General features: G+C 46.6%; 2 protein-coding genes across 6 annotated transcripts in view; one reads left to right on the top strand and one right to left on the bottom strand.

Annotated features, from left to right (window-relative positions):
• Positions 1–4,251, top strand: part of STAB2 (stabilin 2) — a 141,440-nt gene extending 137,189 nt beyond the window's left edge. The window contains exons 69-70 of the mRNA XM_036891231.2: positions 1,019–1,135; positions 3,719–4,251. Of these exons, the coding sequence (XP_036747126.2) occupies positions 1,019–1,135; positions 3,719–3,766 (165 nt within the window). The 3' untranslated portion in view covers positions 3,767–4,251. The remainder of the gene's footprint in view (positions 1–1,018; positions 1,136–3,718) is intronic.
• Positions 4,252–6,150: 1,899 nt separating this feature from the next.
• NT5DC3 (5'-nucleotidase domain containing 3) overlaps positions 6,151–18,164 on the bottom strand; it is a 69,388-nt gene continuing 57,374 nt past the window's right edge. For 2 of the 5 annotated variants that reach the window (XM_036891237.2, XM_036891240.2), the window contains 3 exons: positions 17,545–17,685; positions 12,382–12,446; positions 6,151–10,551 (listed from right to left, as the gene is read on the bottom strand). In XM_036891237.2, the coding sequence (XP_036747132.2) occupies positions 10,299–10,551; positions 12,382–12,446; positions 17,545–17,685 (459 nt within the window). In that variant the 3' untranslated portion in view covers positions 6,151–10,298. The remainder of the gene's footprint in view (positions 10,552–12,381; positions 12,447–17,544; positions 17,686–18,164) is intronic. The other 3 variants (XM_057486459.1, XM_036891238.2, XM_057486460.1) reach the window with 3 other exon arrangements.

Here is an 18,164-nt window from a genome sequence, read left to right as displayed (position 1 = left end):
CTGGGTTACTTCCACTGACGGGCTGCTCCAGGGAGCTCGCCTGGGAGTTGGGTGCCTGGCACACGCTTCCTGCCGCTGGCTGGGGTCTCCGCCCCTCGAGGAGCAGCAGGGGCCGCTCGGAGCGCCTCTTCCTGGCTGAGTCGGGGCTTTGGTGAGGAGGTGATGGGATGCCGGGAGCACGGGCCCTCTGGGCCTCCAGGCCAGGGGTCTGGCTTGGAAGCCAAGTCACCAAAGGCCAGGATTCATGAGACAAGCGCCCAACACGACTGGCTTGAGCTTCAAGGCTGAGGCTGAGGGTGGAGGACAGGGTAGGAGACCTGCCCAGGGAGGCCCCACGCTGTGGCCAGTGAAACACATTTTGCCCTATTTGAACTGCTGAGCCCACATTTAGGTCAATAGGTCTTGGCTGACTGTGGGTGACCCCAGGAACCAGGCTAGTCAGCAGCTGAACACCCTCCCTTTTACTCCTTTCTACTCATTCCCTGGCCCACTCTCTCCCCTGCTGCCTCCTCCAGACATGCCTGTAAAGACCACACAGGGCCCCCAGGCAGCATCCACCTGCTTCTAGCAGATACCCAGCCTATTTACAAACTCCAGGGACGAATCTCCAAAACATCATTTCTAGCAAAGTGTACATGCTGCATGAGTCCTTTAAGTTCAAGGGCAGGCAAAACCAGTCCAGGGTGACTGAGGTTAGAACAGTGATTACCCTGGGTGGGATTGGGTACTGGGGGATAAGGGGCAGGCGAGCCCTGCCAGTGGGAGTGAGAATACTCCCTATGACGATTTGGGTGGTGGTCACACCTGGGTGGACATACGAAGAAGTCGCTGAGTTACACACTTAAGATTGGTGCACATTGTTATATATAAAATCAGATCCCAATAAAGGACCGTTACAAAGAGAAGTGACCCGGAGGTGACAATGGGGAGGGTGTGGCTTGCTTTACTTGCCAGCTTGGAGATGCTTCTGCCTTGGGGACATCCCAGCTCTCAGCCCTGTGCTTGTCTTCCTGAGCAGTCAGAAGAGGATATCCACGTTGCAGCTCTTGGCAAGCCGCAGCCTGAGAATATCTCGAACCCCATGTATGAGAGCGCAACCTCAGCTCCCTCCAACCCTTCTTACAACTCCGTCTCGGTGAGTTTGTATTTTTATCTGCAAACAGGCTCAGTCTGGGTGCAAGGGAAAGACTTTTCAGCAAATCACAGTGGAAAGCTTCACACCAAAGAAAGCTCACTTCCAGAACAAGCCCCAGAGGTAGGGCACTGCAAGCTGAGGGAAGTGATTCTTCAGTGGCCCCTGGGTTCTTTGGGGTGGAGGACAGAAGCCTCCAACAATTAGAGGCAGTAAGGGAGAACCAGAGGTTGCCCACCTCAACCTCATGACCAGGTGAGCGGTGAGATGTCACAAGCAGAAATCCGAGCAGAATTCTAACACGAACATTTATGAGGTAGCTGGTGCAAAGAAAGACCTCAGAATGTAAAAGGGTATTTTTCCTTCAGTTACACATTATACTTACATTGCTGTTCATGATTGTCCTGCCTGTTGTCAGAGCCACTTCTTGTTTTGGAGCTGTGTTTCCTTGGTGAGGTCCTAGTTTTATCCAGGAGTGCACGTTCTGCTGTGGTCTTCCAGGAAAGGACCGTTTATTTCTAGATTAGTGATTCTTGAGCTTATTTAGATGGGGTCTCCAGTGACTTCAGTGAGGGGGACCCCATGGCAGGCTGCCCTGTTCACAAGGAATGTGGAAGGTACACCCGGCCTGTAGTCTCCTACCAGATCTGGACTGAGAAGCTAAGGATAAAACTTAATTGTTCCTTTTATATAAGCTAAGAAAAAATTGATAAGTGTGCTGAGCATCTTTCTGTCCCTCAGCGAGCCGATGGCATTACTCAGATCCAAGGAACTAACTTCAATCTTAGCTGCTGATCTCGACCCCTTGAGCAACAGTAGCCCAAGCCAGGGAGCTGTTCTAATTGTTTTGTGCATGTATTTATGCTGTCCCTCCAGGACTACATATAGTTGTTGACTTGCTGGAAGTTGGCACCAAAACATTAAAAAGAAAAACATTTTATTGCCCTACTTTTAAGCTTGTATATTACAATAGATGTTATTCTTCTGCAGTGAACCTGACATAAATATCTTGTGTTCTTATGCCCATGGTAGCAGATTTATTTGCCATAGATTAAAAAATGACCGGATCATAAATCCTATTTAATTTTTTAATCAAATGCATGCAAAATTTTGTCGTCCTTACTGCAAGGGTAAGTTCAGCTAATTTGTGTTTATTAATGAATAATTGATTTCTGTAGGCATTGTTATGTTAAAATCAACATCATTTCAAAGCAAGGGGAAAAGGTTATACACTCTCTGTGGCTTTTCAGCTGTCTATCCTTCAGCTGTCTGCACCATGCATGATTCACCAGAGGCAGGAGAGTACCCTAGATGCAGAAGTCAGCTAGACCTTTCTAATCAGACCAGGTGGCAAAAATGTCCCAATAACAGGACCCTAAGCCTAGGATGTCATCCCAAAAAGTGATGTGCTATATCTCGAGCCATTTACATTGAAGGGTGGGGGAAGTGCCTATACACTATTTGTAGCCTGGCCAGATATCTTGAACACATCCATTATGCTAATTAACAAAGCTTCCATGCAGATCAGAGCTAAAGACAGCAGAAGGCTTGGGGCAGCTGCCTATGGCTTCTAATTAGACTTTCAGATGCTCAAGAGCCACCTGTGGTTCAAGATGAATTCTCAGCCTGAAAAGTTTTGTAATCCTATTTATAGCCACCTTTTCTGGAGTGCTTATACCTTCCTGAATGTAGTACCTACCTTAATTTTCACGCGTTCCCGTGAGATAGGTATTACTATGACCCTTTTTAGATGAGCAAACCATAGCAGAGTGGAAATGATGTACACAGGACACACAAGCCTCAGGCAATAGCGACCACTCTCCGGAGCGGGGGCACTGGCTGCCATGCGACCCTACCTCCCAGCACAAGACAGCAGCATGGACAAAATGCTCCCACTGCACCTGTGTTCAGCAGGCCCCGGAGGAAGAATCGTGTTTTAGGCTGGAGGGAAGGAAAAAGTTTTCAGTCCTCTTAAGAGTCCCTGGCTGGGTCTGAAAAGTAAACTGACAAAGACAGATTCACAGGAGAAATGCGTACAAATTTGACTGAGTGTTTACGTGCACCTGAGAGCCTTCACAAGCGAATGGGGACCCAAAGAAGTGGCCAAGGCAGGAAGCATCACACCTTTAAGACAAAGAAACAGTACATTTATAAATAACTGACAAGACTAGAGGTTTGGGCGAGGGGTAATAAGTGGTGAAGAGGTAACTAGGCAGAGAAGGGTAAGTTTAACAGCCTTGCTTTGTGCAGGTTTCCTGGCCCTGAATGCCTCCTCTTGGGTGAAAAGAGTGTCTTCTTTCCTCTGGCCCCAGGAGGGCACCTTTCACCGAAGAGCTGTATGACCCATTTCAGGGAAGAAGGGCGAAGCAGGGGAGGTCAGAGTGACCTGCCTGCTTCTGCTGTTCCTTAAAAATGTCATCAGCTTAAGAGATTTAATATACCAATGTGCCATATTTTAGGGTAGAGTGTCCTGAACCTTTCAAGGCCTCAGTCCAGTGGCCAAAAGAAATGCTCAACCTGGGAAGAGTCCACAAGCAGAAGGCCTGGAGCCCTCTCTGGAGTGTTCCTTGCACCTCTCTTTTCCAGGACTCCGAAGACCAGCTGGAGATCAGTGACCCCCTGGGGGCGCTGTGAGGTCCAGACCTGCTGCAGCCGGCCACCGCTCATAGCCACGGCCACGGAGCCTCCTCAGGAAGGCTGTCGACTGTGAATCCTCAGCACCAGTTGCCTTTTGGGAATGTAAGGTCCTCCAACATTTTAAAGTCTGAAGCACTCAAGCTATGTACCTCATCTCTGGGTAATCTGGGGACTTCCTTTGTTTCTGTGGGTGAGGGACCGTGTTAAGTCCACCTACCAACACAGGGGGACTTCTCCCTTGTCTGACCCTCCGCTGTCCTTCCTTCGTACCGTCAGATAACACGTATTACATTCTACCCAACACTGTAGTAACTGTGACCTCGTTTCCCTGTTAGACTGTAAGCTCCCAGGGCAGGCACTGCCTTATTCATCTTTGTATCACAGTACCTGGCACAGTGTCTAGCACATGAAACGTGCTCAATAAATGTTTATGGAACAGAAATAAAGTCAACAGAATAAATCTAGTGTTTTGGGAAACAAAAATACTGGTCAAACTTTGAATATAAAATCCACTTATCAAGGCTAATTAGGACCTTTTCAGAGAGCCAACATCTGCCTTATAATTCTTCTTTCATACTTGTTTTGCTTGTTTAAATGTTTAAGAAGATATGATAGCTACAATGAGATGTCACTTTGTACCCAGGAGGATGGCCGTAATCCAAAAGACAGATAATCACAAGTATTAGAGAAACAGTCAGAACCCTCAGACACTGCTGGTGGGAATGTAAAATGGGGCGGCCACTGTATACAAGTTTGGGATTCTTCAAAAAGTTAAACATAGAGTTCCCATATGATCCAAAAATTCTACTCCTAAGCATACAGCCAAGAGAAATAAAACATGTCCACGTAAAAACTTAATAGATGTTCATAGTAGCATTATTCATACTAGCCAGAAAGTAGAAACCCAAATGCCCATCAACCTCTGAATGGATAACCAAATTATGGTACATCCATCCATCCAATGAAATGTCCTCCCGCCCTAAAAGGGAACTAAGTACTGACACATGCTACAACATGATGAACCTGGAGTGAAAGAAGCCTGCCACAAAAGACCACATATTTTATTATTTCATTTATGTGAAATTTCCAGAACAGGCACATTAATAGGGTCAGACAGTATATTGGTGGTTGCCAGGGACTTTGGAGAGGAATGGGATTAACTGCTAAGAGGTATGAGGATTCTTCCTGGGGTGATAAAAATCTAGAATTTTACAGCAGTGATGTGTAGGCTTGAGACAGTTCTTCTGTGTGCAGGGCTCTCCCGTGCAGTGCGGGATGTCTACCAACCAGGTCCCTGCCATCAGAAAGCCAGCAGTGCCCTCCCCATCGCTTGACAACCAAGCACGCTCTAACCCACCCACCCCACTTTTCCAAACTGCCCCTGGCAGGTAGTACTGGGCAGGCTTGGGAACCAGCTGGGGACAGAGAAGCAAAAGGCTGGGCAAATCAGATCTCCTGCTCTGCTCCCTGATGCCCTCATGGCCCAAATAATTTTGTTCCACATTACCAGGGCTTTTGCTGCATCAAGTCCAAAATTCTAGAAGCCCCAGAGTGTTGTATAAGCTTTTTCACAACTCCAAGACAGGGAAGAAGTCCCAGTTTCAGGCAAAGGAACAGTACACCAGCTTCTCTAGGGTGACATGCCATGATGGGAACAATGCCACATTTCCAGGAAATCCCTCCCAGAAAGAATGTGGACCAGATTCCCTAGTGAGTCCACCAACACCACCATCACAACCACAAAAAGGCAAGTGACTAACAGGAAAAACAGCAGGCCGTCCATGGGGCCATGGGAAGGGTGCACAAGACTTAGGCCCTGGTACAATGAAAGTCGAGGATATTTAGGTATTTAAATTTAACAGCTTAAGGGTGTTTAAATGCACACGTGCATGCACATACACACACACCACACATACTTACATAGTTTAAAAAAACAAACAAGGTCTTCAAAATATTTATCCAAAACCCAGTAGTGATTTGACTACATGACCTTCTCTCCTAATTGAGTACTATTCAGTATTTTCTTCCCTTGTAACACTGCTTCCAGTTTCCAGCTTCCCTGGTAATTTGCAGACAAACATGTGGATCACCAGCTTCCTGTTTGCAAGGAGGGACTGTCTGTCAGAGAACGAAATTCCACGTGGGTTACCCGCTGCCCACCTAAGGCACGTTCACACCAATTTTCCACCTGTGTCTTAATGACACAGCCTTCAACTCTGAAAACAAGTGAGAGTGCATGGCTGGGGTGACGGGCCAAGGGCAGAGAGGAACGCACCCCACATCTGCCACTCCTCGCACGGATGTACTTTCTTAGATACATTAGAATTTGCTATGGCTTTGCCACTAATGTAAGCCCACAAAAAAACAGACCTACAGTAAACTAGACAATGCAATTCAAACTTTTATTTGGCAATGAGTTCAATATCATATAACATAAAATCAACATTTACAATAAATGGCAAATTCACATTCAGAATAAATAATGAGCCTGCGTGCTTTGCATTTTTTGTGCCTCCCATCAGAGAGGCACAATCTGTCATTCTATTAAATAATCAGAACCCAGTTCCCTAAGTCAGAGTTGAAGCCTGCAAGACTCAAAAAAGTGAGAAGCACTGTTGCAGGCTGTGCTCCTGGGAAGCAGATGCGAGATGGGGAGCCCCATGCAGGCGGTTGAGGAAAGTGTTTGTGCGATCAACATCTGGGATGGAAGGAGAGAAACGCTAAAGGAAGGAAGCAGGGCTGGCAGGCAGGAGTGGGGTGGCAGTGCAGACACAGAGAGGTCCCAGGGGGCCAGGCAGGGGGTGCTCCAGGAGGGAGCGTGACCTCATCCAAGGCAGGGCTTCTCTGAAGGGGAAGCTCCCAGAGGGTTGACAGTAAGCCTGGGGCTCACCCAGCAGCTGGGAGAATAAACCCTCGGTCCCAAAGGATATTCTGGGCAGCCAAGCGCATCATCCCCACTAGTGGCACAATCACAGCCTAGGGCAACAAGAGGTACATTCACCAGTGCCTGAGCCTGGCAGCTGTGTCACACACAACAGTTATGCCAGGTTCTGGAAACACAGTACTTGACTACTGACCATATAAATAAATATGCCCAGAGAAGAGTTCATTCTTGGGGGAACATTCTTTCAGGAATATGGTGCTCGTACCTATGGGACTGCCTTCTGCTAGCTGCACGCACTAGAAACTTGTCCCCCTGCATGCATTCAAAGATACCAACACAACCCGTTACAGAAGGGGCCAGCATATTATGGCCCAAAGGCCAAATCCAGGCCACAGACTGCTTTTTGTAAATCAAGCTGTAATGGAACACAGCCGTGCCCATTCCAAGCAGTGGTGACAGAAAGTGACCTGCAAAGCCCAGAGTATTTACTCTCTGGCCCTTTACAGAAAAAGTTTGGGGAACCCTTCATTAGAGAAACTTCACTTCCTTTCCATTCCTTAAACCACTAGGGTTGGTTAAAGGTTGGCTGAACTTGGAGCCAAGCTCTCAAATGCTAATGAAAGAAGAAAAAAAAAGGAAATCAGTATTAAGAAGGCAAAACATAGGCTTCTCTAAGTAGTTGAATAGAGCAATCAAGGAACCCTGCCTCTAGCCAAATTTAGTCTTAGAGCATTCTAGACAAGGGTCCCCAAGTGGGTCTTTGGGAGCAAATGAGCATTTGGCATAGTGGAATCCAATTCCAATATTTTGCTCAACTGCTTCAAAAGCCTTTGGGAGGAAGAGGGAGGGAAAGCCATTTGGTTTGCCCAAAACTAAATTAGCTAGAAAGATTACTTTTCATTTCTCATTTGCAATAATTAAGAGAGCCAATGCATTCAAAGCAACTAGTAATTTAGTCTGAGATGAACCAAATCAGTAACAGGTGGTTTATGTTTACATGGCATTTAATGGTATAGCAAAAAAATGGAGCTGAAGGGAATTTTTTTTAAAAGAGGCTATGTTAGGAGGAAAGTGGGAGCTCTACAACAAACTCCTAAAATACTTTAAAAGCCAGGTTTCCTCTATAAAAGCCACTCTGGAAAAACCAGTTATGTGGGTCCCCTCCCAGGCAACCTGCTACAGGTACCAGGAGCCTGGCTGAACTGTCACCTGCTGGCATGGACTGCCCGGAACTATGAATTTTTGTTCACATAATTTTTACAAAGTCATTCTAACCAAGACTAAAAACAGAAAATATTATTCAATGTGCAAACTAATTTTATTCTGGTTGCTTTCCAAATTGATTTTTAAATGGGAGAAAGTAGGCTCACGTCCCTTGTCCCAATATGCTTTCATTCATGTGCACACCAGAGAATGGGAAGGAAGAGAATGCACGGTGCAGTGAGTCAAATCCCAGTTGAACTGTGACAGTGACAAGTTAAAATCTATCTTGACTGAGCACAGATTAAGACAATGCCTTTGTCCCTCATATGGAGATGGCTGTCCTGACACTTGGTGGCCCTGCTGGGACAGATGCCAGACTTCTGCCATGTTCAACGGCATTGAGAATGAAACCCTAATTAGTAATAAGTTGTAAAATTCATTATTCATGCCCAGAAAATGTATTTCTGCCCCAAAGGCTTGGGTCACCTAACTTGGACAGCCATGCAAACGTGTTTTAAAAATAGTTTTACCTCATTCTGGAGTAAACCAAACACCCTGTAAGCCTGCACCCAGGAGATAGCCAATGAATATGTAGATGACTCAATAAAAATGAAGAAAAAATTTTTAAGCAATACCTACTCCCTCACTCAGCTTCTCCAAGCAGAAACTATGAGCCAAGAGTGCCAGCACATCCTTTAAAGACCTTAACACCAAGCAGATCTGGCCAGCCCCCTGCACCTGCTAAGTGCCAGTCTCCCAGCCCATATGCTCTGGTGCTTAAAACACACAGGAGCTAACAAACAACAAACCATATGCCTACCCCATTCTGAAAAAGAAATGGAGTCCTGTGTTTATAACAATATTCAGAAGTGTAAAAGAGGGCCTGATTGGGTCTTCTGGGTCTAAAGGGCCACCTTCATATAGTAAAATACAACAAAAAAATCCCCTTACAAGCGGCATTACAAAGGATGCTACATTGCACCTTTAAGTTCTGCATTTTGGCAGGTAGCCCACGGAATGTCAAGCTAGCATTTCATCGGTACCTGGTTCTGAAAAACTTCTTAAAATAAAATGCTAAATAAGCAAGCACTCTCCACAAGCTTCCTTCCCATGTCCGCCATTCTTCAGGCTTAAGGATTTATGTCACTTGCATTGTCCTAGGAAATGAGAATACTCGGTTACCTGGATCATTCTTTTTCTCTTAGCTTCCATGCCCTTTATCCTCTCCCATCTTAAACAGACACCCAAAGAAGACCACCCCAACTTCCAGCCTAACTGCCACATGAACATGGCAGGGAAGGCGTCCCAGGGGAGGCGAGGACTGGAGAGGGCTCAGCAGGGAGGCTCCGCCTCCCCCAGTGCTGAATTCGGCACCTCCCCTCCGCTGACAATCCAAGAGAGGCAGGCACCTGCAGGTCGCCCTCCACACAAGGATGGCTTCCAGAAATGTGTATGTTTCCATGAGATTCCAACACAACCAAGTGGGGCTCATGGCATAGCATCTCTTTATAAGGAAATTATTTTTCCTGTTTCATTATCTTCGCTGCCACGTGGTACACTTAACCAACACCAAGATGGCATGTTCAGGTGTAATGAATGAACTCCTGGGAGACCCACAACAAAGGTTCTTCTGACCTGCCCGTTTCTCACAGCCCTATTGTGCAAAGTCCGTTCTGCTAGCTGGAAATTTAACCACAGCTCTTCTCTCCACACCCTGCTCCTCTGGGGAAGGAGTGAACCCGCCCATCACTTGTGGTTCATTTGTCTTCCTCAGCAGGGGGTAGTATGCACAGGAAGGGGACACTGTGGCCAACCAAGGACTTGAACTTCTCTGGGTCCTTCTCACGTAAGACTTTCCAGGGAGGCTGTCTTCTTCCAAGTGATGCCCCAGAATGCCAAAGCCCCAGTACCAAACGATCTGGGAGTGGGCTGCTCCTGGGGGATCGTCTCTGCTACTGACGGTCATGTCACACTGCTGGAGAGCTCACTAACTCGGCGGCTTTTCACTAGCAGTTATTGCTGAGTAACATATGCCCCTGCTGTTCCCAGTGCGTGCCTGTGGCTGCTCAGCACATTCTCCACGAAGAGTCGAGTTTCAGGGCTTCACCTGCTGGCTACAAATATGGCACAACAGGTCTCACTTACCCGAGAAAACTGGCCCCAGTTACAGTACCTGGGTAAACAAAAAGCCTGATCAGGGTGTCAGACGAAGTTGGTCATTCAGCCCAACAGTGCAGGAAACATGAAGGCAGGACTGGTGGGCTGCTAGCTTCTGTCCCAACAACCTGGGGAGTATTCTCCACAAGGTACAAACAAGTATCAAAAGGCATGTTTGCATCTCCTCCAAAAGCAACATGCACGTCCACACAAAGCCAAGCCCGCCACGTCCACCCACCCAGGAGCCGTCACTGTTGCTGACGTCTTCCTCAGGCGGGTACCTGGTTATTTGGCCTGGACCTCCTGCAGGAGGGGGAGTTGGAAGGTGGGGGGCCGGTCAGCCCACGCGGGAAGCTCATGCTGCAGTGGAGTCCTCCTGGGGTAGAACGTGTGGCTGACATCATAGTTCAGGAGGCAGCTCAGCGACGCCATGTAGATGTCAGCAAATCGTGACAGGCGCCTCAGGAAGTAGGTGGGGTTCTGGTCTGTGCGGAACAAGCTTCCAAACTGGGCATTGAAGAAATTTTTGGTCATTTCTCTGAAGAAGCAAGAAAAGAGTGAAACAACAGAGAATGATTCGTAGAAGTCTGTTTTTAAGTTACTGAAATCAGTATCACTTAATTTTTATAGAACTCCTTGGAGAGGGTAATTAGCCAAAGGCAGCCCCAACTGCGGTCACATTTTTCACTAGGCCACTAGAGAGAACAGTGCTCAAGGCCCCAGTTTCAATGTGCAAAGCCTCTTAATATAAGCACTCCATTTTCCAAACCAAAGCAGGGGATGCAGGAGCTGCTCTGAAGGTACACAGAGAGTTAGGAAATGTGTTCGGTCTCCAAATTTCCCTCTTTCACAGAATGGGATAAAGACCTCCTTGTTATAAGGCTACAATGAGAACTGAGTGAGGTAATAAAAGCTTATTATAAACTCCAATGCACTTGGGTATCTGAGAAATCAAGGATTATTTAAGTGATGTAAATAAATCTCCACTATCCATTATACGCATCAACACCTCACAGCCTAGGCTACAGCATTTCGCAAGGCTGCTCACCCCACCCCAGGCTCTAAGCCTGCCATAGGCATATATATGTGCATCTGTGTGGAAATCAACACCCCATCACACACACACACACACACACACACACACACACACACAGGATATGCACACCATCTGATGGCTGGGCCCCCTACACACAGAATATTCCAGCAAAATGGTAAATACCATTTGGCTGTTAATAAATCGCTTACAAACACAGCAAAAAATAAAACCATTTACACAACTATGTGATAAAAGCCACTCGGCAATAGTATCTGTTGTCACCTGGTGACAGGAGAGGCTGTGACAGCCAAAATGTAGAAATTAAGAGAACTCAATTAGATTTGCAGGTGGAGCAACATAATTGGTTTTTAAACTTTTGGTGAAAAATCACATTGAGATGTGATACTACTGCTAGAGACTCAAATTCAAAACAAAATAAAATCTCAGTTCCTTTATCTGGTAGTTTGAGACTCCTAGAGTATAGGCCCCACAAATCATACGATATGCCTTCCTCCCATGACCCCACCACCCAACATTTTTATACCAATGTTAGAATAATCATGTTAGAATAATCTCCTGACAACCGACACCCTGAGCTGCTAACAGCTGTGGCTTCTGCAGCCCCAAGGGATGGACTCTGTTCCCTCCCCACATCCCTCTCCCCCACTCACACTATTCAGGGCTCAGAGGCCAGAACCCTGTGGTGATGTTACCCGCTGTGCCCAGCAGATGGAAAGGCCAAGCACAAGAGCAGGGCTGGTCACATAAGCCACGTCCACACATACAGCCTCCTTCGGAGAGAAGCACAACTGTCCACAAGGCCTTTTAAACAACTGTTCCCTTATGACACACCCCCATCCCAAACTTGACAGAAGGTAGGCTTCCTCCACCATGAACACTCTGGTGCCCAGAGCCTGCACACTCCTGGAACAGCCGCAGTTACCAAGACGCACCCAGGGGTCGGAGCCTGAAGAATTCACCGTGGTTCAGAGCCCACCTCCAACACTGCCCAGCAGCCACACCGTCCTGCCCGCATGACCGACAACCGCACCACCAGTGGCCCAAATGGGAAAGCATGGCAGGCAGGGAGGAGGGATGGGAAGGAAAAGTCCCTTCCACTGTGGCCTTCAAGTGCAAGGTGGGAGGTGCCAGGGAGGTCACTGCTGCCTCAAGGAAATGTCACATGTCACTAACAGCAGAAGGCTGCCTCTGGACACCAGGGGGTCACAGTCATCCCCGGGAGCTAAAGAAGGATGTACGCCCCGGCACCCTCGGGAGGTGTGTGGGTGCAGACACGTGGTGGGTGCGTGCATTCAAAACAGGGGCTCTTACCTCATCTCCTTCCTTTCTTTCTTCCACTCCTGCAAAACCAGCTGCGACTCGGCATCTCTGTGAACCTGCAGGATACAAGCTTACTGCTGAGAATGTGCTGACTGCACATAACCTCACCAGGTAATGAGAACTTTTTAATGTGCAACTTTTCTTGGAAGAATTGTATTTCTTTGAGTCTAAGACGCAGGCACTTGCAAGGAATCGTACATTTTCAGATTCCCAGGAGCAAGCCTGCCTTCTTCACTAAAATAAAATAGTTTTAATGTCTAACATCAGAAACCTGTTTTAACAAATCACAACGGAATATTATGAAGCTACTAAATAGGCCCCTATTAAACTAGAGCTGTGAAAGTACTATTAAAAGTTATGTAGAAACATAATGCATACATATTCACATAAAATGTATATAGGTGTGTGATGTATCCATGACATACATATTACACATATAAACATTTTATATATACTACTTATTACACATATTATATGTATATAAATACATGTATAAACATAAAAATGGCAGTAAAATGGAAATAGTAGGTCCACTAATTGCAAGCATATAAAAATATGTGCATACGTATGGGAATTTTTAATTTGTGCAAGGGTAGTAGGATTATAAATGGTTTTAATTTTTTCCTTAATATTATATTGCCTTTTAAAGTGCTTATGGGAGAAAAAAAATAATTGTTTTTGTAAAAGACAGGAAGGCAGAGAATGTCAACCAGATGGAAAAGCAGAGAATTTTCCGGTTGGGCTGAAATGTGAGCAAAAAGCAAAAAGAAAATGACAACTGACCCCAACCTAACAAATGGACCAACAAGTCTCTCTCCAAGGCCTCTGTTACTAAATAGAAACACTCAAACCCAAGGCAGAGGAACGCGTGATGGCAGAGCCCAGGGGGCACTCACTCTCCGCAATTCATGATCACGCATGGGCAGCCTTACAACCCAGAGGAAAATACCAAACAAGCAAACCATCCACTTGTGACATGGGAATCCAGGCCCTTCTGTTTCTCAAATCTGCCAAACACAACAGCTGGACTAGCAGTCACCCACTAAGGGCCTCTGCCACTCAGGCGAAACCCTGTAGGACCAGGCTTACAATCTGGATTTCTGGCCCCGCAGCACTGCCACACTCCCAGGAAGCAGCTGCCACGGAGGGACCACTGGCTGTGTGTCACTGGAGCACAGGAAGAATGGTGCGGCATGTCTGGGCATATCGACGTAGGTTCTGAGAGCATAGTTTTTAATTAGCTTTCACATTTCATTCAACAAATTACTTGCCGTAGAGTTTAGGCTCTCTACAAAGTATGTGTCTAGATCAGAAAAGGTAAAATCTGTAGGGTGCCACAATGAATTCTTATATACATGCACATATGCACATGTGTGTGCAGACACATTATATATTTTCAGCACTTACTATGTGCCAGGCCTGTGGAAGATGCTAAGATTCAAGAGAGGACCAGATGGAGGCCCTTCTGGGGGGCACAGCCATAGACAGACCATGACAAAGCACAGAATGAGGGGTCGGTCTGTGAGAGGGAATCCCCCTCCCACCCTTCGTGGCCCATAAACTAGCACCTGTGCCCTGGCCTAAGGATGAGGGAGAAACTTCCATCCCCTTACTCCAGCCAATACATGCAGGATGGGAGAATCCTGACTAGAATAAGGATTACCAAAGTTAATCTATTTGCACTATCTTTTTTGAAACTAGCTGCCACAGGGCATGTGAAACCTCCTCTGTACTCCTGCCCCTCGGGAGGCCCCTACCCTGGGCTCTGCACCCAAGAAGGACCAAACTGGGTCTCCAAATTCAAGGCAGGTCCTCCAGCGGGCATTTCCAGGCTGGAACACATACTGAGAGCCCCACTGTGCCCTCCTGGGAACTCCATCATTTATCATCTCTCCCATATGCTCAACCTCCTTGCCTGGCTCCTTCCTGTCAGCATTTAAACATAGGTCAAGTCTTTCCCATTAAAAAAAAAAACTATTTTTCCTTGAGCCACCCCTTTCTCCAGCTCTGTTCTCCCTACAAGGCCAAACTTCGTAAAACAACAGTCTCAGGTATCTGAGGTCTATTTTAAACTACTGCAAAGACAGGGTGTTAATTATTTATGTTAATTTAATCTTTAAGTGAAACATTGCACTCCACAACCAGTAGTTAACATCAGAAAAGAGTAACCTGAAGCCCAGAGACTGATCCCACAGCCTCAGGCATCTTTGCCCCAGTCACTAATTAGAATAATCAGCTCTTCATGAGCAAAAATGCAGATTAGCTATATATACCCGGCGCCGGTCCTCCCACCAACATGAACAGTGCACTACAGTCCAACCAGGCCCACAGCCTATATACCAACAGGGAGGCCAAAGCCAGCCCACTGCCAATTTTTCTAGCAGCTTAAGAGCTTAAGAATGGGTTTTTCTTTTTAAACAGTAGGGAAAAGAATACAGAAGAACAGTTTCATGACATGTGAAAATATGAAATTCAAATTTCAGTGTCCACCATAAAATTATAGGGACACAATTACAACCAGTCATTTACACATTGTCTATGGCTGCTTTTTTGTGCTACAAGCCCAGAGTTGAGAAGCTGTGTCAGACACTATATGGCCCACGCAGCCTACTGTCTGGCCCTGTGCGGAAGTCTGCAGACCCCTGGGGCTGAAGGTGACTTGGACGTGGTAACCTGGGAAGGCTCTCCCACCACTAACCACAACCACTGGAGGGTATACTTTGAGGCCACTTATCAAAATTATCTTTATTCTTTACAGCTACTTTTTTAAAAGCAAAAATTATTTCATTCATTATTTAACTCATGTATTTATTTATTCAAATAAATAATTGTACTGAATTCATCAGACTTGACTCCAAATGACACTCTGCTGGCTCCAAAAGAAAATCAAACACGACCTCAGAGGACAAATTGTTCTCAGGAAATAGTCCAAATGATGTACTATGTGCTCTGAAAATCATCCCCAAAGGGGAGTTTCTAGAAACATCAGACACAGGATCACTGGAATAATTTATAGCTTTTCAGGTGAACAGGGGCGGGACAAGAGGAGGAATGGCAGGGGAACAGGCAGGACAGGGAGACACGACATTCATTTGGTAAAGCCGCACTCCTCTCCACCACAGTGCCTCAGACAGAGGCTGTGAAATGTGTTAGGGCCTGAGGCAGCAGAGCAGGGGCTGCCTGGCTCTGAGTCCCAGCGCCAGCCCTTACTGGAGGGAGTTATTTTCTCCTCTGTGCCTCACGTTCTTCATCTGTAAAACTGGGAGGAGAGGAGGGGGGGATGTCACCACTGACTTCAAAGAGCTGTGAGCAGGAAATCAATCTTAAGCCCTTAGCGTCCAGAATCCGGTGTCTAGAACATTTCTAAATAGGTTGGTTCTGCTGTTCACTAACTTTGGAATTCTGGATGAGTTACTTATCTCTCAGCCTGTTTCCTCTCTTGTAAAATGCAGATGGCAATGAAATGTTAATTCCCTTTCCCCCCTTCCCTAGCTTTATGTCTTCTATAATTATTTCTGTAAGTCGCAGAAATATTTTCAGCACTTTCATTCTCTAAAACACACACTCCTTCATCATCAAGTGTTTAATAGGTCAGAGAGAGGAAAACTAGAAAACTGTCCTCAGAGCTAAAATGCAGTGACACCACCTACATACAGGCTGTGCTGTGTCCCTGGCCAGCTGCCAGCATCACAGAGTGACTGCACGGAAGGTAAGGCGTCTTCAGCTGCACCTGAGACCTCTGACCAGACAGCAGGGAAGAACTTGAAGGTAAAGCTCAGAAGCACGGACTTGGCATCACAAAAGCCTAGGTTCAAGTTTGTGCTTTGTCATTTTATGACCTCCGACATGTTATCTAACCTTTTGAATACCCAGTTTCCTTATTCTAAAGTGGAAAAATTGTACCCACCTGCAAAGGTCATCTGGGACTATTAATGAGTAACGTGTGTAGGGCAAGCACACAGCATGTCTGTCATAAAGAAAGCAACTTACTGCTGTATGACCTAGGCACAGAAGCTACACTAACCCAGAATTGCTGCCTTTTATTTTTGGAAAGTCATCTCATGAACAAGCAGAGTGAGGGAAACAGAACAAGTCCTTGTCAGAGCCAAGCCAAGAGCCAGGGCAGCTGGAGCACCCTGGAGGCAAGGCCTGAGGGATGTGCAGGGCCCCACGCTCTGGAATGTGTGCATCTGGAGCGAGGACCTGGCCAGCCGCCCCTCACAGCTCTGCCTGAGCTCACTGCCAGCTGCCTCCACATGGCCTGCCAGCTGGGCCAGGCCAGGCAGCTCCCTGCCCATTCCCAAAGCAGGCTGGCAGGCTGTAGGCAGCAGGCCATGGCCAGAGGCTGCAGGTGTGTTAGCCCAGATAGCAGGCACCCTGTCCCTTGTCCTAACAGAGTTGGCACTCACGTGGAGGTGGCTTCAGGCCAACTGAGCTAAATGAGAAAGCAAGGTGCCTCATGAGGCAGGGAAGGCGGTCACAGCTGTAAACGAGGGGCAGATTCCAGGGGCCAGGAAGCCACCACTAAGGACAATATGCCTCACTAACTGTCCAAACTGGCTACATAACTTAGCGAAAGGAAAACCTGCCACTGAACTTCAGAGGGCTAGCAAACTGTAGGTATTATCTTCAGGTTCACATGGAGGCTGAAGGCAGGGATTTCAACTTATGCTTTGAGACACTTCCCAGTAAGCCACACAGCCGAGGGGAAGGTCCATTCCATAGGACCTTTCCTTTTTACAGATGGGGAGACTGAGGCCCAGGATGGCGAAGTCCCACAGCAGGCTAATAGCAGAAGCAGGACTTGACCCAAAGACTGGAGGAGGTTCTCAAATCCTGCATGACATCTTCAATAGAGCTTTAGTGGGGAAGTGAGGGTACTGGATTTCCTCCGACAGAGGAGTGCAAACATACGTCTGTGTTTACACAGGCCCCACAGAGCTTTCTCCAGAGGGCTTTAGGGGGCATTTTTAAAGTTCTTTTCAGAGTAATTGGCAAAACTCTCTTAGGAGCAAAATAACTAGTAGTTATTTTGCAAGATGACTTAATGCTTCATACATTATAATAATTAGACAGAAAATACCTGGAGTAATTTTGACCAGAGGACTAACTTCAGGCTTAAAGAAAAAGTAGGAGAGAAAAATAATCCCAAACCTGCATCTGTTCCAATAACCCAGTCAGGGTCTGCAGCCAGGTCATGGTTTGAATGTACTGCTCCGTGTTCATGATTTTGAGCTCAGATCTTAACTCTGGAATAATTGCGCCAGTTCGCCAGCCATGCTTCAGGGTCAAATCCTGATGGTAAAAATCACAAAAGCCAACATTAACCTCCACAGAATTTAAACCACTTCATCACCTTTCCCAGATACAACAGCCATTCACTGAATTCCTTCTTAATTGTAATGGTTAGTGATTAACCAAGCCAAACTCAATGAATTACATTTAATTGAAGCCAATTTAGCCCCAGGCTTTGACCACTTCACTCCAAGAAAAGTTTCTGTTCCGGAAGTCATTGCTGTGACTCACAGTCCCCCCGCAGAAACACAGGGTCTGGAATCATTAACCATGGTTTCTAAAACAACAATTAGGTCAGGGGCAGAGAGAGGCTCAACCAAAATTCTACTGAAGCTCTTCATTCAATTTATCTGGAGACCACCGGGCGGCCCCCGCTGTGGCCAGGCCTTGTGGGTTATGGGGAGCCACGGCATCTCAGACTTGGAATCATCACACGACATAAACATGACCACACTTTCCATTCTAAATGTTGTGACCCC

The sequence above is a fragment of the Manis pentadactyla genome, chromosome 10, assembly GCF_030020395.1.
Source record: "Manis pentadactyla isolate mManPen7 chromosome 10, mManPen7.hap1, whole genome shotgun sequence".
Taxonomy (NCBI): domain Eukaryota; kingdom Metazoa; phylum Chordata; class Mammalia; order Pholidota; family Manidae; genus Manis; species Manis pentadactyla.
Note: the sequence above shows the minus strand (reverse complement) of the source record. Positions and strands in the feature narration are given on the sequence as shown.